This window comes from Salpingoeca rosetta, assembly GCF_000188695.1.
Source record: "Salpingoeca rosetta unplaced genomic scaffold supercont1.6, whole genome shotgun sequence".
Classification (NCBI taxonomy): domain Eukaryota; class Choanoflagellata; order Craspedida; family Salpingoecidae; genus Salpingoeca; species Salpingoeca rosetta.
Window position 1 is genome coordinate 185,830 of NW_004754928.1, and position 22,725 is coordinate 208,554.

Here is a 22,725-nt window from a genome sequence, read left to right on the forward strand (position 1 = left end):
CTAGCCTCCCTGGAGCCACTTTGTGCGCACCCACTGCTGCTGTTGCTTCACCCATTCTTGCTTCTGTCCCATGTCATCCTTTCCCTTCTCCTTTTCACCTTGTACGTTCCTTACTGGTGCGCTCACCACCCTTGCCGCGTGCACTCCTTCCATGTTGCCGTGGCTCGAACCAACACAGTGAACGCGCAGCGTCTGCGATCATGTTGTGCACTTGCTCCTCATCGTGTGATGCAATCCACGACATCTTGTGCAACCACTACCTCAGCACATGCCCCTCATCGTGAAGATCCCTTGCGTTTGGTGCTTAGCACTCACAGTGTCGCACTGCACTTACGAAGACGCGCACACAACGCACACAGCGTGAAGAAGGAGATGATTTCTCTTCTCGTCTTCTTGCGGCTGGCCTCCATGATGAGCACGAGCAAGAGCAAGAGAGCAAGTTACCTCAACCCCAACTGGATCGACGCAGCTGCTCCATCGATCAACGCCCATGCGAGCTGTTGCTGTTGTTGTGTATTGCTGCCGTCTTGTGAACAGCGCACGAAAAGACGGAACGGAACAACAGGGCCACTGTAGAGAATCAATGTGAAGCATTCAAGACGGAAGGCAAGACATGCGCAATACGAGCACTTGAACACACACTCCTGCACTCACAACCACTGAAGGAAACTCAGAGGCGCCTCGGCGCGTCGCGTTTGTTGACCCAACCCTGACTTTAGGGGTGCGAAGTTCACTGAGGTTTTGTTTTTTTCTTCGAATGCACCGCTCGTTTCGTCATTTCATTTCACAAAACAGAAGACACCACAACAACGTGTGTGTCATTGTCTCGTCACAAGCACAACACACCACACAACCACAAGAGCTTTTCTTGTTTGTGGCTGAAGCGACAACCCAAAACACATTCTCGCCTCAGCGCCTCGTTTTGTTCCCCAACAAAACTTGTCGACCATTCTTTCTGGAGTGGTTTGCTCTGCGACGATGGGGAACCGCAAACGTACTGACATGCGCACGGCTGCATGGCTTCGAGTCATTGCAGCAGCCATCGCTGTGTTCGCGATGCTGCAGCAAACACCACCAGCAGTATCATCCTCCGCAGGCTCTCCGTCTCCATTGCAGCGCGTGTGTCACGCCATAACGACACATTTGTCAAGCCAAGTCGAGCGTCTTGATGGCGTTTCCGGTGGCAGCCTCTCCAACTTCCAGTTTGTGACTGACGCGTGTCAGTCAGCAACGACATTCCCCATCTTCAGCGACTCCGGCTTCGTGGGTTCGCCTGTGGTGACCACTGACTTCTTGGAAAACGTTGCGGACGATAACAATGTTTCGTACGCGACGACCAAGGCTCAGCAGGTGTTCTCTCTCACGTGGGACGCGGCAACATCCACTGCCCGCGTCAACATCACGATCGTGCAGCAGCAGTTCCTCCGTGCCACCGTTCGGGAAGTGCTGGTCCCCGAGGACACGCCCATGATCATCGTGAGTACTCGACTAGCTGTCGTCCGCCCTGGGGCGCCCTTTGCCCCGCTGCACCTCGCGCACCTCAAGTGGCCACTGAGCGATGCCACAGCCTCGGGGTCAGGCGGCAGCGTCGTCATCGCGCGAGACCCTGATCTCCTCGACAACCAGCTGCCGACCGTGTTCATCCCCACGCCTCAGGACCCGGGCTCGCTGCCGGCAGAGACGCTCAATATCGTCCATTCGCTGCTCGGACAACCGCACCTGCGTGTCTCATCCATGGCAGCAAGCGCGGCTGCATTCCGGGCCACTGCTCGCCGGGTCTGGCAGGCGCTGGACTTGCTGTCGCAGAAGGAGCTCAACACTGTCACGCAGAGAATCACGCGGCGAACCGTGGCCAACACCCCAACGCAGGGGCCACTTGGTGTTCTGCTGCAGCGGACCCGCGTCTGCGCCGGTGGCACATGGCAGCCGTTCGGGGCCCAGTACGCAAAGTGCGACGACCACATCATGGAAGCGGTCAAGGGGTTTGTCTCCAAGGCTGCAGATGGGACGCCTTGCGATGGTGCTTTCGAGGTGATTGAAGACTCTGTACTGTCACACATTGCGGTGGACCTCTTTTCCTCCCAAGATGCCGTCATTGCCCAGGGCTTTCGCGCACAGACGGTTGCAACAATCAAATGCACAAGCGATGTGATTCGCCCAGGCAGCAGCGACTCCATCGTTGCATCTTTCACAATGTCCTCCAGCAACCCAACAAACAGTGCCTGGCTACTCGACTACTTCACCGACATCTCAAATCGGCTTGTCCCACTGGAAATGGTGCAGGCGTGGATGCCCACCGTTGAAGCTCAGGTGATGGGTCATCTACTCTACAAACCTGACGCGACAATGCCTGAATCAAAAGCACCGACGACAGTACACACATTCCTGCCAGGAAACGCAATCACCTCCATGTTTCCGGTTGGCGTCGCACTGGGCGACCTCGAGCTTGAGTCTTCGCAAGCAGCTGTTGCGCACGTCACGCTAGTTCTGGAGACCCTGATGACGCAACTTCAGACTGGGGTGCCAGATGTCAACACGGCTGTGCACGAGGCGCTCAAGGCTGACAAGATTGCCGACGTCGTTCAAGATTATGTTGACCATGCCGATCACGCCACAGTGCTTGGATTTTGGTCATGGTTTCAGTCGCAGCTATCGCCTCGCACCCTCCAGCTTCAGCCATTGCTACCACCAGTGAATGACGAGAACAACTTGGCTGCGTTTGGATTGAGCGTGAGGGTGAGCAGAACCCTCGCCATCAACAGCATCAGCTCCTCATCTCTAGCCGGCTTGTTGGCTGATGCAAATGCTATCCTCGACTCGTTTCGGCCCCGTGCAGGCATCATATGTGGGCCGCTCGCAGCCAACTTGATCAACTGGTCGACCAACCACGTCGATGATGCTGAATTTCAATTCAGTGCGCAGGCAACGGCCTGGGTCGGCCTCCCAGTGAACGACGACACAATCACTGTCAAAGCACTGCGAGAACACGTTGCTGGTTTCTTGCGCGTCAGTGGTTCCAGCTCCGATGACAACGAGCCGCACAAGTTTTCATTTGTTCATGACTTGAGCACTGGTGACATTGGTGGCAGGTTTATCACTGGAAGCTACAGCGTCTCTGTCGATCCTGGACCACTAACCGACATCCAGGCCGCAAAATTGTCTTGCAGGAGCATCGCCACGGCCAGCACCATGCCGGACGCAACCACTATGGAGCAGGCCGTAGACCTTCTCGCACAGAAGGCCACCGCGGTGGCAACTGCGCCAGTGCAGCTGAGCAACTGGCCACCAGGAGCGCTGCTCCGGCCCATCTTCGACGCCATATCGTCAGCGGTCGCCGGGCAGCATTTGCAGGAGCACAAAGCTGCGGAGCGTGTGGAGCTGGCTGCGCAGAGCACATCTAGTCCAGTGCAAGGAGTCACGGTTGTGCCCACGGCTCTTGTGAAAGACGGCAAAATCCGCCTGACTCTCAGCATCGAGCAGTTGAACACAGCCATCATCCCCGTGGACGGGAGCGCGTGGCGCGGCATCGTGGGGACAGACCGGTTCGAGACAACGGTTGTTTTGTCCTACAACATCATCGTCAGCATGCACGGCTTCACGGCCGAGGTCCTCAGCTTTGCCGCCACTGGGGCCACGAATCTGGGCGGGTTTGTCCTTCCGACGCAACTGGGCATGCAGTTCAACAAACCCGTCACAACGTCGCTCACCCTGAACGCTGACATGCCCAAGTCTTTCTCGGTCAACTTGCAGTTGGATGTGGCGAGTGAGTTTGGCCACCCGTTTTCCTTCCATCTCTCCAGCAGCAACCTTCCATCCAACGACGACAGTGATCAACAGCAGCAGCAGCAGCGACAGCAGCAGCAGCAGCAGCAGCGACAGCAGCCAGTGATGTTTCGCATCCGCAACAGGCCTGCGTCTCAGCATGTGTCGCCTGCATCTGTGCTGGATACGATCAAGTCTGGCATCCTCAACATGGTGCCACGGGCGCTGTCAAACTCGCTCGCGTTTCTCCTTCCCCCGTATGAGAATTGGGCTGGTGATGTGTCTGAGCTGACGCGAACCATCGACATCATTACCTCGCCATTGTCCATCCTGCCCAACCCCAAACCAACTATTGCCTCCACTTTCTCATGTCTGGACAAGATCAAGGCCCAGCCTCCAACGGGCCTCAACGTCACCTTGCACTCGCCTCAGAACGAGCGCGTGTATGTCCCCCTCAACAACCTCCGCTACTCCAGCCTGACTGCCTTCACAGCCTCCATCAACAGCAACCTGCATCAGCGAACGGAAATGCGCAAGTGGCTCAAGATCGAGCTCGACCCAGACTCGCTTGTCACGCAAGGCACTGACAACTCGGACTGCGCTGTGTTTCGTGCGGTTCCTGTCACCCCAGGCGCCCTCACCTACGTTGCCATTGCCTCGACGCCTGACTCTATCCAGCAGAACTTCACGCTTCGTGGCAATTTAAACCCTGCACCAAGGCCACTTTTTGCTCACTGGGATGACCTCTTGTCCGTGATCCAGGCAGTGCTCATTCCCGACAGTGACCTGCCCAAGCTGCAACGTCTGCAAGTACCGGCCGCCGATGTGGGCGTGCCTGCCGACCTCGACCATGTGTACCCCGGCATGTTTGACGCCATTGGATTTCGGTTCGATGCCAGCTACGCATACCAGACCGCTGTAGACTCGCCCGTGAATGACACCGTGTCTGCGCTCGGTGGCTTGCTGACAGCCTCGCTGGAGGGCGGTCGGGCATTGGCGCACCTTAACGCAACCATCTCAGCCGGCCTCTCCTTTGTTTTTGACTGCCCGCCACCAAGAGGCGGCGAGAACATCACCGTGTACTCCTCATTCTCCGACGAGGACACGCCAACAACCACAAAAGTGCGGGCCGGTGCGAACACGTTCACCCTTGACATTCAGGGTCAAATGAGGACGATGCGTGCTGGTGAAGAAGGCACCGACGCCCAAGGTCCGAGCAGTGTCCGCATTGGCCGAAGGCAGTGGACAGTTGCAGTTACGTTGGAGCCTGGAACGGTCGCGCAGGAAGCAGTGCAATCGGCGCTTGCGCAAAGTCTTCCCGAGTTTCTGCAGCCGTTTGTGCAGGTATTGCTTGGCAGGCGCACGCGACGCAGCCAGAGGGACCAGATTGCCATCCAAGTGAACCGCGCCTTCCTCGACAACGGCACCGTGTGGGTTCCAGATCTGGTGGCCATCTCTAGCAGCGAGGTGCCTTGGCTGAAAACATCGGCCTTTGGCCTGCCGCTGGTGCAAGCAATGATGAGCGATGCCAGGCTTCGTGCAACGGGCGCCCTCAGGGCCAGTGCAGATAGGGCTGAGGTGGAGGCGGGCATCCTGGCCGTTGCATCGGACAAGATTGAGGGAACCACGGACATTGACATTGACATTGGCCTCCTCAGTCCGCCTGGCTCGCTTATCCAGCGCACTCCAAGGAGCAATCGAGACAGGAGCAACCCCACCGTCATTGGCTGGGACACACAATCCAACAACACAAGCAACCACATCCCGTATGAAGCGGCGCCCGATCTTGTCGATGACAGGCACTTCGCGCCACATCGCCGGAAGCGGCGTATGGTACAGCCCTTTTCCTCGTTCACGAGCGTGACCAGGGCAAACAGCGCCCTGCGAAACGAGCACATGTTTTTCACACACTTTGATGCGAGGGTCTCGCTGAACACGACGTTTGAGCTCTCAAATATTACCGTTGGTCTTCGACAGGTCAACGTGCAGACGACGGACGCCGCGCTGGTGCTTCAACTTACCGGTTCGTTCCACCTGAGCACAGACTTCAACGTGACGGACATGACCAGGCGCTTTGAGTTTGACGTTGACGTGCGCGGCGAGGAGGATTTTGTACAGGCAATACGGAATGTTTTGCTGGTCAACAGGTCCAGCCTGTGCCAGTTTGCACAGCGGCTGTTGGAGCCCGGAGACGGCGTTGGTGCCCAAGCGGCTGGTGTCCGGCCCCTGCCATTCTTGACAAAGTCAGTCAGCGACTGGCTTGGCCCGTATCAGCTGGCAGCGGCGCAGGCGGTTGAGGCGCTCTGCGACGGTGGCTTCAACGGCGACCTGCAAGTGCTCTGCACCGTTCTCAACGAAGCGTTTGACCAGGACGTGTGCGTCAACTCTGAACTCAGGAAGCACGAGGTTGTCATCGATCTGTACATTGTGCTTGAGGAGCAGTCCGACTCTGAGCAGTTTATCTTTGATGCAAAACTGTTTGAGCCGGTGCAGTCCTTGGAGGAGTTTTCTGTGGGTCAGGCGACAGAGGGCTCACTGGCAGTGCAGACTCTGATTGCGTCCAACGCAACCCTCGTTATTGACATCAGCGCACCATTTCCCACGCTGTACATACGGCGTGGCAATCTGCAGCTCACCCTCGATGTCAAGGCCATGGGCAACATAGAAGTGTATTTTGGGTCCATGTCTGTGCCGTTGTCAAGTCTGAACTTGGACATTGGCACACCAGTGAACCTCACCATCGCCTATGGTGAGCACGAAGATGACCAGCGTATGATTCGTGCGATCCGCAGCATGGAACCAAAGCCACCACAACCAGCAGCAGCAACAGCGGCAGACGATGAAGGCCAGCAGGGCGAGGAAGACGACCAAGCAGAAGGCCAGTGCTGGATATGGAGCACAGCGTCCATGCCGGAAGCAGACCCTGTAAATGAGTTTGAGAGACGAAGGAGGTCCACACATACGTTTCCTCTGGATGCAGGGGTGATGGCACGGCGCCCTCACCCGAGCCATCAGCTACTGCGCCGTCTGCGACGCACACAAGCGTCTGCAGACGACGCCGGTAGTGAAGCAGGCCACCGAGAGTTTGGCATTTGTCTCAAGGGACACGCATTCCTGAATGCAAAGGTTCATGTGCCTTTTTCTGCGACCTGTGAGGTCGATATCAAGATTCCAGCCCTGACCAGGTTCCTACTTCAGCCAGGCCCGGACACCTTTGCCTTCAAGGCTGATGGTTGCCCACGCGGGCTGTGGCCGACCATTAGTGGCATCCTCAAGGCAGTGTTTGGGTTTCAGAACGCACTAGCAGACTTCGGGGGCATATCGCTTGCCCTCCGTTTGGCGTGGGAGCAGTTTTTGGACTTTGTGTTCTCACTTGGAGGTCTCTTGGATGGCCTGAAGCTTCCTGTGCTCGGAGACTGGTGGAAAGACATCCTGCGCATCAACTTGGGCGAGTTGTTCGACTTTACCTTTCTCAGAAAAATGTGGGACTTCATTGAGATTGGCCTCAGGGATCTCAAGTTCAGTGGCATTAGCTTCAGCTTTGCTGAGTTTGAGTTTGAGGTGCTCAAGCTCTTCACAGACGCGCTTTCGTTCCTGCTGGGGCCGTGGGCCATTGAGTTTCCAGATATCCCGTCCATCACTCTCAAAGAGAAGCGCTGGCCCCTCAACCTCAAGCGAAGCTTCACAGCAAAGCCGGATGAGATTGGTTTTGACTTTGGTGACCATGGGGTGCTCAGCGCCGACTTTGAGTGCACACAGAAGGTCAAATTCACGTGGCACATCCAAGTTGACCTCGTGTTTTCGGGCGGAATCCGATTTGAGTTTCTGCACAACCCAGCGGTCCACGTGACGGTGCAGATGGACACGAAAGACTGCTCCCTCTCAGGCGCGTTCCTCCTTGGCGGTTTTGACATGATGGCCACTGCGTTCGTTCGCCTTGGGCTCACGGTGATCCCACCTGCGCGTACAGAGGACAAGATGTGGGACTTTGAAGCGGCTATCGAAGCAAGGTTTCGTGGCGACATGGTTGCGGGCTTTGCGGGGGTGTTTGCAGACCTGCTCGACAAGAGCAACGACGAAGCAATTCGAGCACTGCCGAACGTGCGAGCGGACTTGGACTGCGCCTTCGAGTGCGGTAGCAAGGGTTGCAGCAAGGGCCCGACGTGTCAACTGACCAGCCCTAGACTTTGTGTCGGAAGCCTGCTTCGAACAACGCTGCACCGCGCCCTGAGCTGGGTCGACAACAAGTTCTTCAAAACCGTCATTGAGGTTGTCGAGTTCCTCCAACAGGAGGTGGACCTGTCGCCCGTTCTCGACGAAATGCCTCTCGTGGATGTGCTGTACGTGATTGTGCAGAACCTGTGCACGGACAACTGCGATTTTTCCGAGGTGTATGAGATGATTGCCCAGGTAACTTACGTGGTGGACCTCATTTCCACACTTCGGGACATCGAGGACCTGCTTGAGGATGGTTCGTGCAATGCCATCACCCAGGAGCTTCCCGATATGCTGCTTGACTTCCGGGACGACATCCTTGAGCCCAAGGTGATGGGACCCCCGCCCGTGAAGCAGCTCAACTTCAAGAGCGGCGACCGCTTGCCCCGGGCCAAGCAGGAGGTCGTGCGGAAGGTCTGGTCTGACATGACAACGCAGGGCTCTTTTGGTGTCAGGCTTTCGTTTCTCGACAACCCCGTGCTGAACGTGGTCAAGATGTTACTTGGCCAGGTCGTCGATCTCGTGGAGTTTACCTTCCCGCGACTGGTGATTGGCATTGGCGTTTCCTGGACCATCCCCATCTGGTCTGTCCCGTTGGTTGAGATTGAGCCCACGTTCTCGTTTGAGATCCAGGCGCAGCCGCCACCGCTCATCATCACAACGGAAACGGCAGTCACACTGCTTCAGACCGGCGACATTGGGTCCACCTTGGGCACGGTTGCGATTCGAACGGTTGACCGCGCAACCCACAAGCCAATTAACTTCCTTGTTGCGCGGGGTTCCATCGGCGCCTACGTCCGCGTGTCAATTGGCGTGTACTTTGCATATGTTCAAGGGTCCTTCTACTTGGGGCTCACACTGGAGGCGGCGGTGGCCATTCCCGACATTTACCACACCGGGCGCATCACCATCGGTGACATGTATCAGTTGGTCAAGTACAACGACGGTAACGTCTTCAAGTCACTGGATCGCCGTTACACGCTGTTTTTGGACGCGGGATTCAGTCTTCGAGCCTGCATTAACCTGCTGTTTTACCGCAAGTGCTGGACCATTGTCGCGTGGTCTCATTCGTTCACGCTCTGGGAACGGCTTGACAGGGCGCGCGTGTTTCCCATCCCAACCAGCGGTACGGGAAACATCAACATTGGATCGTCGTTCTCACAGCCATATCGCCGTCGGTCCGTGGTCAGGCGGTGCGCGGGCGCTTGCGTGTCCATGGCGCAGTTCACGCTCTCGCAGGCCAGGGACACGGTCACAGTGGCGGTGAAGACGCCCGATGACGGTGTGAACGAGGCGCCGCGCACAGGGTCGCTTCCCGCCGACGGTAGCTGCATCCGGTTCACAGGCAGCTCACACAATAGCGCGCTCAAGGTCCGAGTGGTGGGTGTGTTCAGGTGCGTCCATGTCCCGGCGCTACCTGGCTCCCACATTGAGATTTCACAGCAGTCGTATGGCGTGTCTTCCAGCCAAGCTGCGCACGGAGCTTCAACCACACACATCTCAGACTCAACGACGCACACCCTGGTTCGCAGGCGCCGTCAAGCATTGGCCGACACGGTGTTTCCGCGATCTGTGAATGCGACAAGGCGAGCGCCCGTGCAAGTGTTTCGGATCACTCGCAGCGCAGTCCTGCCCTTGTTTGCAGCCGGGATCGTTTTTAGTGACGAGGGCATGGACCTGCCAAACCGGCGCCGCAGTGTGCGCATGGCCGGGGGCAGACGGGAGAGTGCAGTGCTGAGCTGCACGTCCTTGCAGCTCACCGACCCACTTCCCCAGGCTCATTTCATCGTGACGGGGACGCCATGCCAAACGGAAGCCCTGGTCTCTGGCACCCAGACTGTGGGCTTGTACGGGCATCCAGGGCAGATCAATCTGCGGGTCATTGGACAAACCAAGCGGTTCATCATGAATCTCAAGGCATCGCGAATTGTGCTGTCGAGCCAGTACGTTATGGCGGACGGGTATGAGACCCCTTTCACGAAACCGCCTGCGGAGTTGATGGTGAAAGGTCAGGCGTCGAATGACGGGTCTGTGGAAGTTTTGGATGTGCCACAAGGCATGTCCATGACGTTTCAGGGCAGTCGAGGCATCCTGGATGTCTTTGTCCCGGACATTCAGCGTGTGAATGGACTGCTCGTGATTCGCGGTGCAGCCACAGGCTCCGTGAACCGGCTTCGGATTGCGGCCCGCGCCCGGCGTGGGGAGACCCCCTACATAACGGTGACTTCTGGCCTCTTCAGCCAGAACACAAGCACAGGTTTGCGCCAAGTGGAGCACGCGAACATTAACGACAAGACCTTGGACCTGCATGTTGAAGACGGCGCGACGGCGGAGACTTCGCTTTTGTCCTCAGAACGGTTTGCGTTTGCGGCTGTGCGTTCGGTAGCAGAGCTTGGGGCAACAGCAACGCATCGCGTCACGGGCTGCCAGGACCCAACATCTGCACATCGGTACACACTGGAAGGACCGGGCAATCAGCAGCTCATCATCGGCTCTGGCGATCTGGAAAGGTTCAATTGCTACATTGATGTGCAAGGAGTTCAGGACTCACCATCTACGGACCAGAACTACACAATCATAGTGGACGCCGGGTATGACACACGGGACTTGTCGTGGTCATTCTTCAATGGCGGACTTCGGGTTGCGTCCAGGGAATCCCTGGCAAGCCAGCAGCTGCACATTGCCATGCAGAACATCGACCACGTGTACGTCCGCTTTGGAAACAAGAGCAACGCGGTTCTGTTCACCGAAGCTGACAACACGGCCGACTATGTGCTCAACTTTGAGAGCTCTGGTCCAGTGAATCGAAACACGATCAGCTTTGCCACCCTCTCACGTGGCGTGCTCGTGCTTGGCACGGTGTCTTTGCGCATCGAGAAGCAGGGCTCTTTAGACCATGCACCGTTCTCACGCATTCAGGCGTCGATTGTAAGCCTGCGAGACAGGTCACACGAGTCGCTGGAGGGGCGTGTGGTTGTGACGGCTGGAGTTGACGCGGCAAGCCAGCACATTGTGCTGCACACGGACCGCTGTATCTCTCCGGCTGCTGTTGGAGGCGAGGCTGGCACGCCCGCCGAAATCAATGCTGGCCTGACAGAGTGGGTGCTCATGCATGCTGTGGCACGCGGCTTTGACCCTGGCTTTGACATGAGCCACTGTCATGTGTACCAAGGAGGCCGAGCTCGGGTCGACGTGACGCTGACTCGTGGCGAGGACAGCTTGTACGTGCACCGGTTTGGCCTGCCCGTGCAGGCTGAGCTGCTGGATGGTGAGGACACGTTTGTTTATGCCAACGCCAACAGCAGCACTTCCTTCGACGTCAACACCGGGCGTGGGAACGACCATGTGATGGTTGAGTGTGAGTTCGCGTCATCTCGGCTGGACTTTGGGTCCAATGACGACTTGGATTCTTTTTGGCTGTTTGCGAATGGGGTGACACCGGAGCTACTGTCCTCGGCGGAGGTGCGACCAGTGAGGAGTGAGGATGCGACATCGGCGCTTTCGTTTGTGCACCAGAATGGCGCGGTGCTCCACTTTTATCCGTGGGGACGAGAAGACAGCGGTCAGCGGAAGACCCGATCGCTGGCAACGCACAGAGCAGCACGCAGCACTCTGGCAGCCTCCTCAGTGGGTTCTGCAATGGCATGGTTTCCCGGAAACAACACGGTGATCCGGGTCTCGTTTCCAGACGAGAACCGCGTCGTGTTCATCGAGCCACAGAGCCGCTGCTCGTATGTGGTGGAGAACCTTGGGGCCGGATCTATACTGCGTGTCGGTGAGCAACCCAACGCACAGCGGAGATTCTCCCGTGATTCTTCGCAGAAGGCCGCCACACGGGAGGGCCGATCTAGCGGCGTATTCACAGACGACAGCCAAGGGACGCCGAAAGACTGGCAAGTCATTTCCGCACTTCAGGACCTGAGTGCGCCCGCAACCATTCAGGTCATAGGACAAGAGAAGAGCAACCTCACAGTGTGCATGATTGTGCCACGACAACGCGACCTGCGAAACGTGCGCACACTTCGCTTCGATGAGCTTGACTCGGGAGCAGCGCGTCTGTCGCTGGGGTCGAACGCGATGCAGGTGGTCAACGCGAGGCACGTTGCGTTGCTTGCTGAAGGCAATGCCCGCTTCGAGCTGCAGTCCTCCATCTCGGGCGTGGACCTTGTTGTTGCGGCCAGGGAGCCCTCGAACCTTATAGCTCAGCCTGACACGGTACTGCAGAATCCAATTCAGCTGTACAACGTGACGGCTAGCCTGCCAACGGCGGCGCTTCTGGGCGCAGGTCGTGTGATTGTCAGTGGTGATGAAACTGGGTTGGTCACCGCCCTGCCCAGCAACAACGTCACTGTGGAAGGGGGCTGCCTCTTGGTGTTGCACCCCGCTGATGGGCAGCCACTCGTGCCTTCCCCGCTTTCACCTTGGGCTCTCGCATGGGCACAGATGCTTCTGCCTCCCTCCACGTTTGAGCGCATTGCGGATGACCCATGCTTTGGCTTGTTTCCCGACTCAAATCATCATCTCCCCATCAGCAATGTCGAGTCTACCCGCATCACGGACGTGCGAAGGCACTTCACGACCATGGCATTCTCGCCGGCGGCTACGGTTGAACTACGTGACACGACTCCACTGTCACACGTTCTGCTGCACGAAGACCACGTCAGTATTGACAATGGCGCGTACACGGTGCAATTTGGGAGTGAGCCGTCACGCTCGGCAGCCCAGCGGCAAGTGCGGCTCATGAGCCCAGTGCTCCGAAATGAGAGTGCTGTTGTTCAACTGCCCGCAGGTGCAGATTGTTCTCGCTCGCCGCAGACGCTCTTTGAAACATTGTATGACAGCGAACACGACTTGTTGCACAGGCATCACATTGGGTTGCGAACGGCCACAGGGGGTATGTTGTCAAGTTCTCTCACGTTCCCAAGCTCCACACAGCGCCTTGAGCTTGACCTGTCGCTGCTGTCGATGTCAGGCTGCCTGTCGAGCGCAAACGTGTCGCTTTCTGGGCCGTTCCTGACTGAAACGAGCGGAGCAGCGCGTGTAAGCGACACGGCACGCAGCAAGGTGTCGACAGAGAGTCAATCAGTTCAACGCCCTTCTGCAAGAAGTACCAAAGAACAAACAACTACCGTGCCTGCCGTGCCTGCCGCTGCTGCAGGCTCATCCACGCTGCAAGGCGCATTGTTGGTCACTGTTGGGGCTGACCGTGTGCGGTTTGATAACTCCACAACCAACCACAACTTCACCGTGAACCTGGGACCAGCACATGACATGCTCCAGTTGGGAGTTGTTATTGAACAAGGTGCGGTACAGGTGGACTTTATGTCCGCGCCTGTGGCTCAGTGGACCGAGCCTTTGCAGCTGCGGGTGTCAGATACTGCGCAGGCGGAGCTGATGTTGCCACTGAACGCGACCCTACGTCTGTCGCAGCAGGAGGTATGCTGGCACAAAAACATGTCGTTCGTGTCGCATGGCGAGGCGGTTGGCACTGGCTGGACAGACGGAGCGCTGGTGAACCTTGCTAAGGACTGCAGCCGGCTTGCGCTGGAGAGGTTGAGTTTGCTGGATCACATGAGCTGCGTGTCCCCCAGCGACAGCGATAGCAAGATCACAGCCATGGTTCGCCTCTCCACAGCCCACAAGCTGTACTGTAGCATCGAGGGCGACATGGTGCGCGTGGGCGTTGGTTGCCAAGTGAGCACCGCGAGCTCACACAGTAGCGCGCAGGCTTGGAATACCACCTGGACTGTCTTGTTTTGGGTGGTGTTGGCTTCGCACATGGTGTTTGTGTGCCGATTTGCGCTCACTTTCCTAAGGAACGTGGCCGACGGGGTGGTGAACGCTGAATTAGGAGATAACACGCTGTCCCACCGTAGCGCACTTGCCAGCGGTACGTCTGTGTTGTACTTTGGCCTCATCTTTGCGGGATGCCTTCTGCCGATTGTTGAGGAGGGGAGCTCTGAGCAGACACGCGGGTTTGTTCTCGGGGTGGCTGAGGCTGTTCGCTCTGCAGGCGGCATTGCAGACTCGTACGTGGGAAACGAGCGTGCAAGCACAGCAAATGACATGGCCAACGCTGGAGTGGGCCTGGTGGGAGGAGGGTTTGTCTTGGCTGCTGTTTTGCAGCTGAGGGCTGTGACACAACTGAGGTACCGTGTTGTGGCGGTTGCCTGCGTCAGTGAGCTGCTGTGCGCTGTGTTCCTGCCATGGGCTGTGCTGAACAGCGCAGGCAACACAGTTGGCGTTTCCTGCGTGCTTGGTGTACTATTGATTGTAACTAAGACGAGGTTGTATGCACGGCGAGCGGTGTGTGCACGGCAAGCGGATGGGCGTAGAGCACATGCAAATAACAGTTGTAAGAGCATGGTCACTCTCGCTTGTTGGCCTCTAATGGATGGACTCTCAAAGATCCTGCTGCTGATTGCTTGCGCTGCAGCCAGGCCTGCGTCAAATGTCACAAGCAGCGGCATGCTCGGCGGCGCTGAAGTTCTGCTCCTGTTGTATCATATCAGCATCATGGGGGGAATCGTACTCTGCATGCGCTCTTCAACGCAACGTGGCTGCTGGGGACTGATGTTGACAACGGCTATGGCCTACGCGCTTGGTGTGAGCGCCTTGGCTGTCATGCCCGGCCCCACCAGCATGGTCGTGTTGTATTTCTGGTGGATGGGGCTGACTGCAGTAGCTGTCATGGTTGTCTGCGCTTTGCTGTGGCCGTTTCAAGATTTTAGACAGAACGGCGCAGACGGGTATGTGTGGGACGACGAAGAGCCCACTGGGGACCACGACAATGGTAACCAAAGGCACCATCAACACAACAACATGCCAAATCAGGGCCCGGTTGTGGAACACGCGGACGTGGAGGACGATGATGACCATGAAGAGGAGGACACACAGGTTGAGAACGTGTTTGTTGAACCAGATCAGCAGCTGAGCCAACGCAGAAGCGGAACTGAGTTGCAACTATTCAGACATGAGACAGAAGGAACCCCCCAAACAGGTAGTAGTCGTCACGACAGCAGTGGCCACGCTGCTGGTGACAGCAGAACCTCCTCCAACTCGAATCCTGTGAGCCCAGCTGGTGACCAGACAAGCAACGCAAGCTCCGACGACCAGCCAAGCGACGCAATCTCCGAACACCAGCCAAGTGACACACTCCGAAGACACCAGAAACTCCCCCTCGATTCCACTCCAACCAACACTGATGTCTGACTGCGGTTGACATGCCGAGTTGTGTGTGTGTGTGTGTGTGTGTGTGTGTGTGTGTGTGTGTGTGTGTGTGTGTGTGTGTGTGTGTGTGAGCGTAGTGCATGCGTGATTATGTGTGTTTTGTGTTTGTATTCGATTGGTTTATTGGGGAAAACTCGCTGAAATCTTACACTGCTCCCAGCGCTCAGAGATGGGGAAAGCAATTGCGGCAAAACAAGGGGCAGCGGTGTGCATGGGCGAATGTGTGTGAGAGCACGCGCCTCATAGACAGAAAGAAAAGTGAATCAATAGATAGATAGAAACCAAGTGCCTCGGTGCGAGGCTCATGTGTAGTGCTGCGACTGTCGCTTAGACAGTCGCAGGGGGCTCTGTTGCGGCCGGGCCACCGGGGCTTCGTGAGGTCGCGGGGGCGCTGCGTGGCTGTCCCTCATCGTTGTCGGTGGTGGCGGTGGCAGCGGCGGTGGCAGCAGTGCCGTTGTTGCTGTCATTGCTGCGCTGGCCGTTGTGGCCGGGGGGTGTGGTCTGCGGATGCTTGCGCTTGCGGGTGCGCTTGCCCTGTTGGTGGTTGCGCTGGGCTTGAGCGCGCGCTCGTTGTACCGTCTGGGTGCTCTGGCGGGGAGTGTGTGTGTCTCCCGCCCGGACCGAGCCCGGCTGATTTTTGCCCCGCTTGTCGTGAGGCATCTGGCCGATGCACCGGAGGTTCGCGTAGCACTCAGCCTTGCATCTCGCGATGGACAACACTTGCCGCCAGTACGTGCTGCTGTGCATGGAGGTAAAGGTGCGCACGTGTGGTGGTGTTTGTGGGTCCGTCGTGGACATAAGGTCGCTGCTGAAGAACTTCCGGAACTTCGAGCCCCAGGCGCCCGAGCCAGCCTCGATCGCAATCGGCACAAATTTGAAGTCGCCCTGATCGCGTAGGATGGCCTGGTACTTCTTGATCTTGCGTTGTTCCGCCTGCGACGCCGCGTAGAGGTTGACTTTGGCGGCCTGTGGTTGGTACGAGCTGGCCGCGGGGGCGGCGAACACGAGGTCAAACACGGTGTAATCGCCAGACTTGTCGAAGCTGAGGATGTCACCGCGCTTGCCGCCTGCGCCTGGGAAGCCGGAGGGCTCTTGTGTCGCGCGGCGGTTGAGCTGCATGAAGGCCCGGGAGATGGCGTTCTGCATGTAGTCGTGCCGGCCCGTCTTCGTGGAGTCGCAGACTTCGGCGTGGTCCAGCTTCATCTCGCGCCCGCAGCAGTAGCAGCTGCCTGATGCACGCGACTCGGAGCAAGGTGTCCGAATCCGCTGGCTCAGAGCAAACCGAAACACCTTGTCCGACATCCGCAGGTCCTTGCAGCTGGGCAGGGCCAGGAGCCACTCGTAGCCGCCGTGCAGGCTGGCTCCTCGTTGAATGGCTCGGTTGCGTGGGTTCTCGTCCCAGCCCGTCTTCCTGTCCATGATCTGGGTCAGGAACTGCTGCAAGCTGCGAGCGTCGTGGTTTAGAACGTCCCTCGTGTCGCGGGGGCCGTCGTCGCCGAGGTGCAGATCCGCGATGGCTTGTGCTATCTCCGCCTCCAACTCGGCGCCCGGCGTGGTGTATGCTTGGAAAGGGTGGTGGGGGCTCTTGCTGAAGCTGCAGACGGAGCCGAGGAAGGCGGCGGGGGCGACGCTTGTCTGCCTCCGTAGCCCAAGGCCTCCTTGTTTGATGGGTCGTCGTGCCCGCGTCAGGGCCCGCGATGACAGGGGCTTGAAGGCGCCCATCATGCGCCGAAGCTGCTCCGCGATAATGTCGTCGAGCGCTTCGCAGTACTCCTTCGACCGACGGGTCGTGCGCATGAAGTAGCCGGAATTGGTCGTGATGCAGTACCGAAGGAACTGGAAGACCAGTTGCGCCGGCAAGTGGGCGCTCGCCAGGTCGAGAGCCCTCCGTGTCTCGTCGAGGTGGGATGCCTCGTATGGCCCGAAGAGGGGGACGCCCAGCACTTTCGCGGTCTGGTCGCCGTAGGGGATGACGACCGTCTTGTCTTCATTGATCTTCAGCCCCGTCCGGCGGATCTCCGTGTCGAGCCGCTCCGCGGCCGCCTTGACGTCATCGCGCGGGCCAACGATGTAGGTGTCATCGAGGTACGCGACGACGGTGACCGTGGGGTGGGCCTTGTCGGTTTCCTTCAGCGCGTGGATCGTGGCAAGGGCAAAATACGCCGGTGAGAGCGGACCGCCCTGCGCGATGCCATCGCGCATGTGGAGGGTGTCGCCACCCGGTGTGACGACGACCGGTGCCTGGCCGTACGTCGCCAGGAAGCAATGTGCGAGGCTCGGGAAGCGGCGGCTGATGGCGTCGTAGATTGAGCGTCGCGTCACCGCCCCAAAGGCGTTGGAGATGTCGAGCGCCTGCGCCACGTGGTCCCGGTGGGCCCGCAGGTACTCACGCAGGCCATGCACGATGCACTCTGTGCCGGCGGGGATGCCGACGCCGAGTTGGTGCGGGCATAGGGCGTCGGCGATCTCGGCCTTGTGCGCGCTGAAGACCGTCTTCTCCAGGAGCTTGGCGATGCTGTCCATGGGGACCACAGGTCGGATGCCGCCATTGCTCTTCGTCAGCGGCACCACGCGTCCACCCATGAGGAGTGGCATGCGCTTCCGAAACTTGCCATGATACAGCGCGTTGACCAGCTTCGGCAGGGATGCTCCGTGCTCGTGCAGCTGCGCCAGGGTCGCGGGCGTGAGCCCGGTGGCGCCCGCCGCCGCCTGCCTGTCCAGCGTGTACAGCGCATCCGTGATCTTTTCTGCCGGGAGATCGTCGATGGTGGTTCTGGCGAGTGGCCCGTCGCCGCCAGCGTCGCCGCCGCTGTTGTCGTCGCCCCTGCTGGGCAGGCCTGCGCTGCCTGTCGTGATGATCTTCTGCTTCACCTGCTCCTTGATGTCGTCGCTCCACTCCGCGACGGAGGCGGTGTCGCGGAGGATCGAGTGGCCTTTGGACATTTGCCCAGCTCGAAACCGCTTCGCCGCCGCCCGTGCTTTCGCCCGGTCTCCTGTGGCCGGGCGTCCGCTGGGCTTCCGCGTCACACTCTCCTCCAGCTCGTCCCACTCCCGTGCGGCTAGCATCCGCATTCGTGCCAGCGTCGTGTTCTGGGAGAGGAAGTGCTGGGGCGTGCGGGCGAAAACGCGTTGGAGGAGGTAGACGCCGGCGTCAAGGTAGGTGTACTGGTCGTCGTTGTCGGGGTCGTCCGCGAGGGCACACGCCTGTCCGATCAGGGAGTCCGCAATCAGGACTGCGCGTCGTTCTGTCGGGGAGCGAACTCTGACGTCGACGGCCGTCTTGACGCCGTGATACACGTCCACGTTGGCCACCCTGGACACCAGATCTTGCTCGAAAGTAGCGAACTTGGCGTTCCACCACGACTCCGGCTTGTAGTGGGTTTCGGGCGGGTCCTCCGGAACTGCCTCCGCGTGCTTGCACTTGTGCCGCGGAGAGCACACGTACGCGCACTTCGTGCAGAAGCCGAGCCCGAGGGCTGCCGCGAGGCCGGGTATGGCATGTTCTGGGTGAGCCGTACGTATGTGAGTGGCGAGCGCGGTGAGGTTCTTGTGGCCATCTGCCGCGTTGTGCGAGTGCACGCTGCAGTTGCCGAAGGGGCAGGGGAGCTTCGGCAAGGGCCCTGCGAACGATCCGTCGTGGGCATACGGGGTGTGGTCCTTCACCCAGCAGTTGGCGTCGTCGCAGCATTGCATAAGGTCGAACACGTCCGCTAGCGGTGTGTCCGGGATGCTCTGCTCCTCACCACCAGGATCCGCAGGGGTCCGGGGTTCGGGAGTAGCAGCCTGGGCTGGCTCGTGTGCAGCGGACGCGGCCGTGGACAATGCTGCGGTGGTGTTCGCCGCCGTCGGCTGTTGGTGCTGGGCCTCGGCGGCCCCGTGGGGAGGCGCACGCGCTGTGGCGTGGTCTCCATGTTGGTGTGAGGCTGGGCCTCCTTGGTGCCCGCTTTGCGCGGGCGTGAGCGCATTAGGGCCATGAGCGTCAGTCGCCTCTGTGTCGGAGGGTGGTTCGGGGCCGTAGACGCTTTGGAGGGCGTCCACCAACTCGCCCGACGAAACCAACTCGCTGTCGTCGAGCGCGTCGAACGTGTCACTTACGTCGAGCGCGTCGAGCGTGTCGGTTACGTTGAGCGCGTCGAGCGTGTCGCTCATGGCTGTGCTGGAATGTTGGGAGTGTGTCGACCGTCCGTCATCGACGGGCTGGAGGTGGTCGTCACTCCCTTCGTGCCGGGCGGGGCTGGAGGTGCACAGCGGCTCCTCTCTGTTTGCCTCTGCCGCGACAGCATAGTCGTCGTCGTCGTCAACGTCGTCGTTGCCGTTGTCGTTGTGCTCGGGTCCTCGGTCGTCTGCGCGGGTTGAGCCCTGTGGAAGGCCACGGCTAGGTGTACTCGCGCGTCTGGTAAGAGCGCGCGGGTTGGCGACCTCTCGGTAGTGGCCCGGGGCCCTTTGCGCTGCGACGCGCTGGGACCGGCGGAGCCCTTGCCGTGTAGGCGCCACGCCCTTGTGGGCCATGTTCAGCCGGCCGCCGCCGTTATCGACCGTTGCAACCACCGGGTTGCGACGGCACATGTGCCAGCAATCAACGTACTGCTGTAAGGCGTGTTGGACATGTTGAGTGAGTGAGTGAGTGAGTGAGTGTGTGTGTGTGTGTTGTGTTGTGTGCTGTGTATCCACATGGCACAAGAGCAACTGAATTCAGTCACACTCGTATTTCATGTATGTAGTCAACACTTTTCATTTCAAAAACTTTTCCTTTTCGCTCGAGGTCGCATCTCCCAACACATCCAGTGACCCACGCACCTCAGATCATAGCAGCATCGCAACAAGGTCAGGTCACTACTGCCTGCACGTGTGTTTCTCTGTCTCCTTTGTCCCATGTGAGGTTGAGCACCCACACTCCCAACTAAAGCCCCTCTTCTCTCTCTCTCTCTCTCCAGGTCATCCTTGAAGCCAGATCGCACTTTCGAGGCTCCGGGCGCTTACACACACACACCAACACACCACCAGCACCAACCATGCCACCGAAGAAGACGCCATCCGCAGCAGACAAGGCAGACAAGGCAGACAAGGCAGACAAGGCAGATAAGCCTGCGTCGAAGCCTGCACCGAAGCCTGCTGCAAGCGCCTCGCCTGCTCTGGATGCGGATGGCAAGCCCAAGCGCAGGAAGCGCACAGAGAACATGCTCATTCGCGTCCACGTCTGCCGCAAGAAGTTCAAGGTGCGAATGACGCCATGTCTCGGTTGGGTGTGTGCGTGCGTGTGTGTGTGTGTGCGTGTATGTGTGCGTCCGTGTGCGTGCATACTGGACTGGAAGGACGTCACTGTGAGTAAACGTACAAGTTCACACACACACACAACTTCCCACTCGTCTTCATACCTTCAGTTCCCGGCCAAGCCCACGGAGCGGCTGACGACTGTCGCCAAGCACATGGCCCAGTTCTACCAGGACATCTTCGAGTACGATCATCATTGTGTGGTGCCCATGCGTGCGCGTCACACCTGTGCAGGCGATCGCACGGATCATGGTGCTCGTGCCTCCTGATTCTCCCTCCATCCCCCGCCTCCTTCCTCATCTCTCTAGCATTCTCACCAACACACTCCTTTTCGTTCGACCTGGTCATGCGACAGAGAGCCCATGCCTGAGCGGTTTGTCTCGTTCACAGACGAGGATGGATACTACGTGAGCCTCAAGCTCACAATCGGCGATGTCTGTGAACACAACGGCGTCCTGCGCGCTCTGACCAAGAAAGGTGCGGCTGGTGTGCTCGTGGACGTGTTGCGCTGTCAGGCGTGTTGTTGTGTCTTATGTACTCAGCTGCCTTGGGCAGGCGTGTTGTTGTGTCTCTTGCTTGTGTCACGGAACAACCGCGCGTGCTCACCTACCTTTCGCGTGCCTTGCCCCACCGTCAAAATCAGGTGCTGACACACACAAGCGCGCAAGTAAGTGCAGTTGATGTTGAAGGAACTGCTCCGTGCGTGACACTGCCCGCATTTCCACGTAACACCTCAATCCCACCCAACGTTCACACACACACACACACACACACACACACACACACACACACACACACACACACACACACACACACACAATTCCGCAGGCGCCAGCAGCACCACGAGTGCGAGCAAGAAGGCCAAGACAACGACAGCAACAACAGCGACAGCAAGTGCTGCGTCGAGCACCGCTGTCAAGGCTCCAGCATCCCCAAAGAGGGCATCCAAGGACAAGCCTTCCACCACTACGACTACCACGACGACCACGCGGGTGAAACGTAAGTGAACATGCGCAAAGAGAAGCGGCTCACAATTTTGGAAGGAAAGAGCGCGGAAGCGAAAAGACAACAGATTGATTAGCAACCATCAGCATGTCGTGGTGTCCGCTCTCTCATTCACCACCTTGAACCCTTTCATTCCATGTGTGCGTGACAGCCGCATCCCAGGCGCCCACACCCTCGACGTCCTCCAGCAAGGACACGGATGGCAAGGGCTCAAAACGCAAAGGTGGCAGGAGTCGGTTGTGTGCGCGCGTGTGTATGCACGTGTGTGCGTGTGCGTGCGTGTGTGGTAGGATGTTGTTTCATAGCCACGCTTGCACTCGAGTGCCATGAATGTCGTCTTGTGCTCACACAAGCATCCCCTGTACTCACCACTGTTTTCCAACCACGCCACACCGCCACATAATGCAAAATCCATATGACCCGGGGCAGACGCCAAGAAGGCTGAGGCAGCAGCTGCTGTGACGCCTACGTCACCGAAGAAGAAGAAGACAGCAACAACAACGACGGCAACCGCAGCAGCAAAGAAGAGTGATGCGGAAGAGAAGAAGAAGAAGAAGGAGAAGAGGGAAGAGGCAGCAAGGAAGAAGAAGGAAGCAGAGGAGAAGAAGAAGAAGGAAGCAGAGGAAGCAGCACGGAAGAAGAAGGAAGAGGAGGAAGCGGCAGCAAAGGTGATGGACGAAGAAGAAGACGAGGATGAGGATGAGGGTGAGGTTGACAGCGAGGCGGAAGACAACAACGAAGAGGATGAAGCAGTTGAGGAGGAGGAGGAAGACGCTGACGAGGGTGAAGCCGAAGACAACGACGATGACGATGATGAGGACGATGAGGATGAGGATGACAGCGAGGCTGATTCCGAGACACAGGGGGAATCGGCGTCCCCTGTTGCTGCCAATGGAACCGCCGACAGTGAGGGTGATGATGACAGCGAAGACGACGACGACGACGATGATGATGATGATGATGACAGTGAGGATGACGGTTAGTTTGCAGCCGTACGTGTGCGCGTGTGTGTCTTGTTGTTGTTGTTGTTGTGGTTGTGGTTGTTGTTGTTGTTGTTGTTGTTGTTGTTGTTGTTGTTGTTGTTGTTGTTGTTGTTGTTGTTGTTGTTGTTGTTGGTGGTGTTGTTGTTGTTGTTGTTGGTTGTTGCTGCTGCTGGTTGTTGCTGTTGATGTTGTTGTTGCTGTTGCTGTTGTTGTTGTTGTTTGTTGTTAGTTGGTTGTTGATGATGTGGTGGCTGGTAGT

General features: G+C 58.3%; 3 protein-coding genes across 3 annotated transcripts in view; 2 read left to right on the forward strand and 1 right to left on the reverse strand.

Moving 5' to 3' along the window:
* Positions 1-963: 963 nt before the first annotated feature.
* On the forward strand, positions 964-15,189 carry PTSG_02609 (uncharacterized protein; the record flags this gene model as incomplete). The annotated part of the gene is made up of 3 exons (XM_004996049.1): positions 964-6,888; positions 6,919-14,236; positions 14,414-15,189. Exons 1-3 carry the CDS (start codon positions 979-981, stop codon positions 15,187-15,189), a joined length of 14,004 nt encoding a protein of 4,667 aa, XP_004996106.1. The 5' UTR covers positions 964-978.
* A 120-nt stretch (positions 15,190-15,309) lies between these two features.
* Positions 15,310-19,903, reverse strand: PTSG_11896 (uncharacterized protein). Its single transcript, XM_004996050.1, has 2 exons — positions 18,726-19,903; positions 15,310-18,683 (listed from the first exon to the last, which is right to left on the reverse strand). Exons 1-2 carry the CDS (start codon positions 19,771-19,773, stop codon positions 15,535-15,537), a joined length of 4,197 nt encoding a protein of 1,398 aa, XP_004996107.1. The 5' UTR covers positions 19,774-19,903; the 3' UTR covers positions 15,310-15,534.
* A 47-nt stretch (positions 19,904-19,950) lies between these two features.
* Positions 19,951-22,725, forward strand: part of PTSG_02610 (uncharacterized protein) — a 3,614-nt gene continuing 839 nt past the window's right edge. Inside the window, exons 1-8 of the mRNA XM_004996051.1 lie at positions 19,951-20,031; positions 20,142-20,423; positions 20,589-20,662; positions 20,834-20,955; positions 21,122-21,145; positions 21,307-21,477; positions 21,635-21,706; positions 21,913-22,465. Of these exons, the coding sequence (XP_004996108.1) occupies positions 20,220-20,423; positions 20,589-20,662; positions 20,834-20,955; positions 21,122-21,145; positions 21,307-21,477; positions 21,635-21,706; positions 21,913-22,465 (1,220 nt within the window). The 5' untranslated portion in view covers positions 19,951-20,031; positions 20,142-20,219. The remainder of the gene's footprint in view (positions 20,032-20,141; positions 20,424-20,588; positions 20,663-20,833; positions 20,956-21,121; positions 21,146-21,306; positions 21,478-21,634; positions 21,707-21,912; positions 22,466-22,725) is intronic.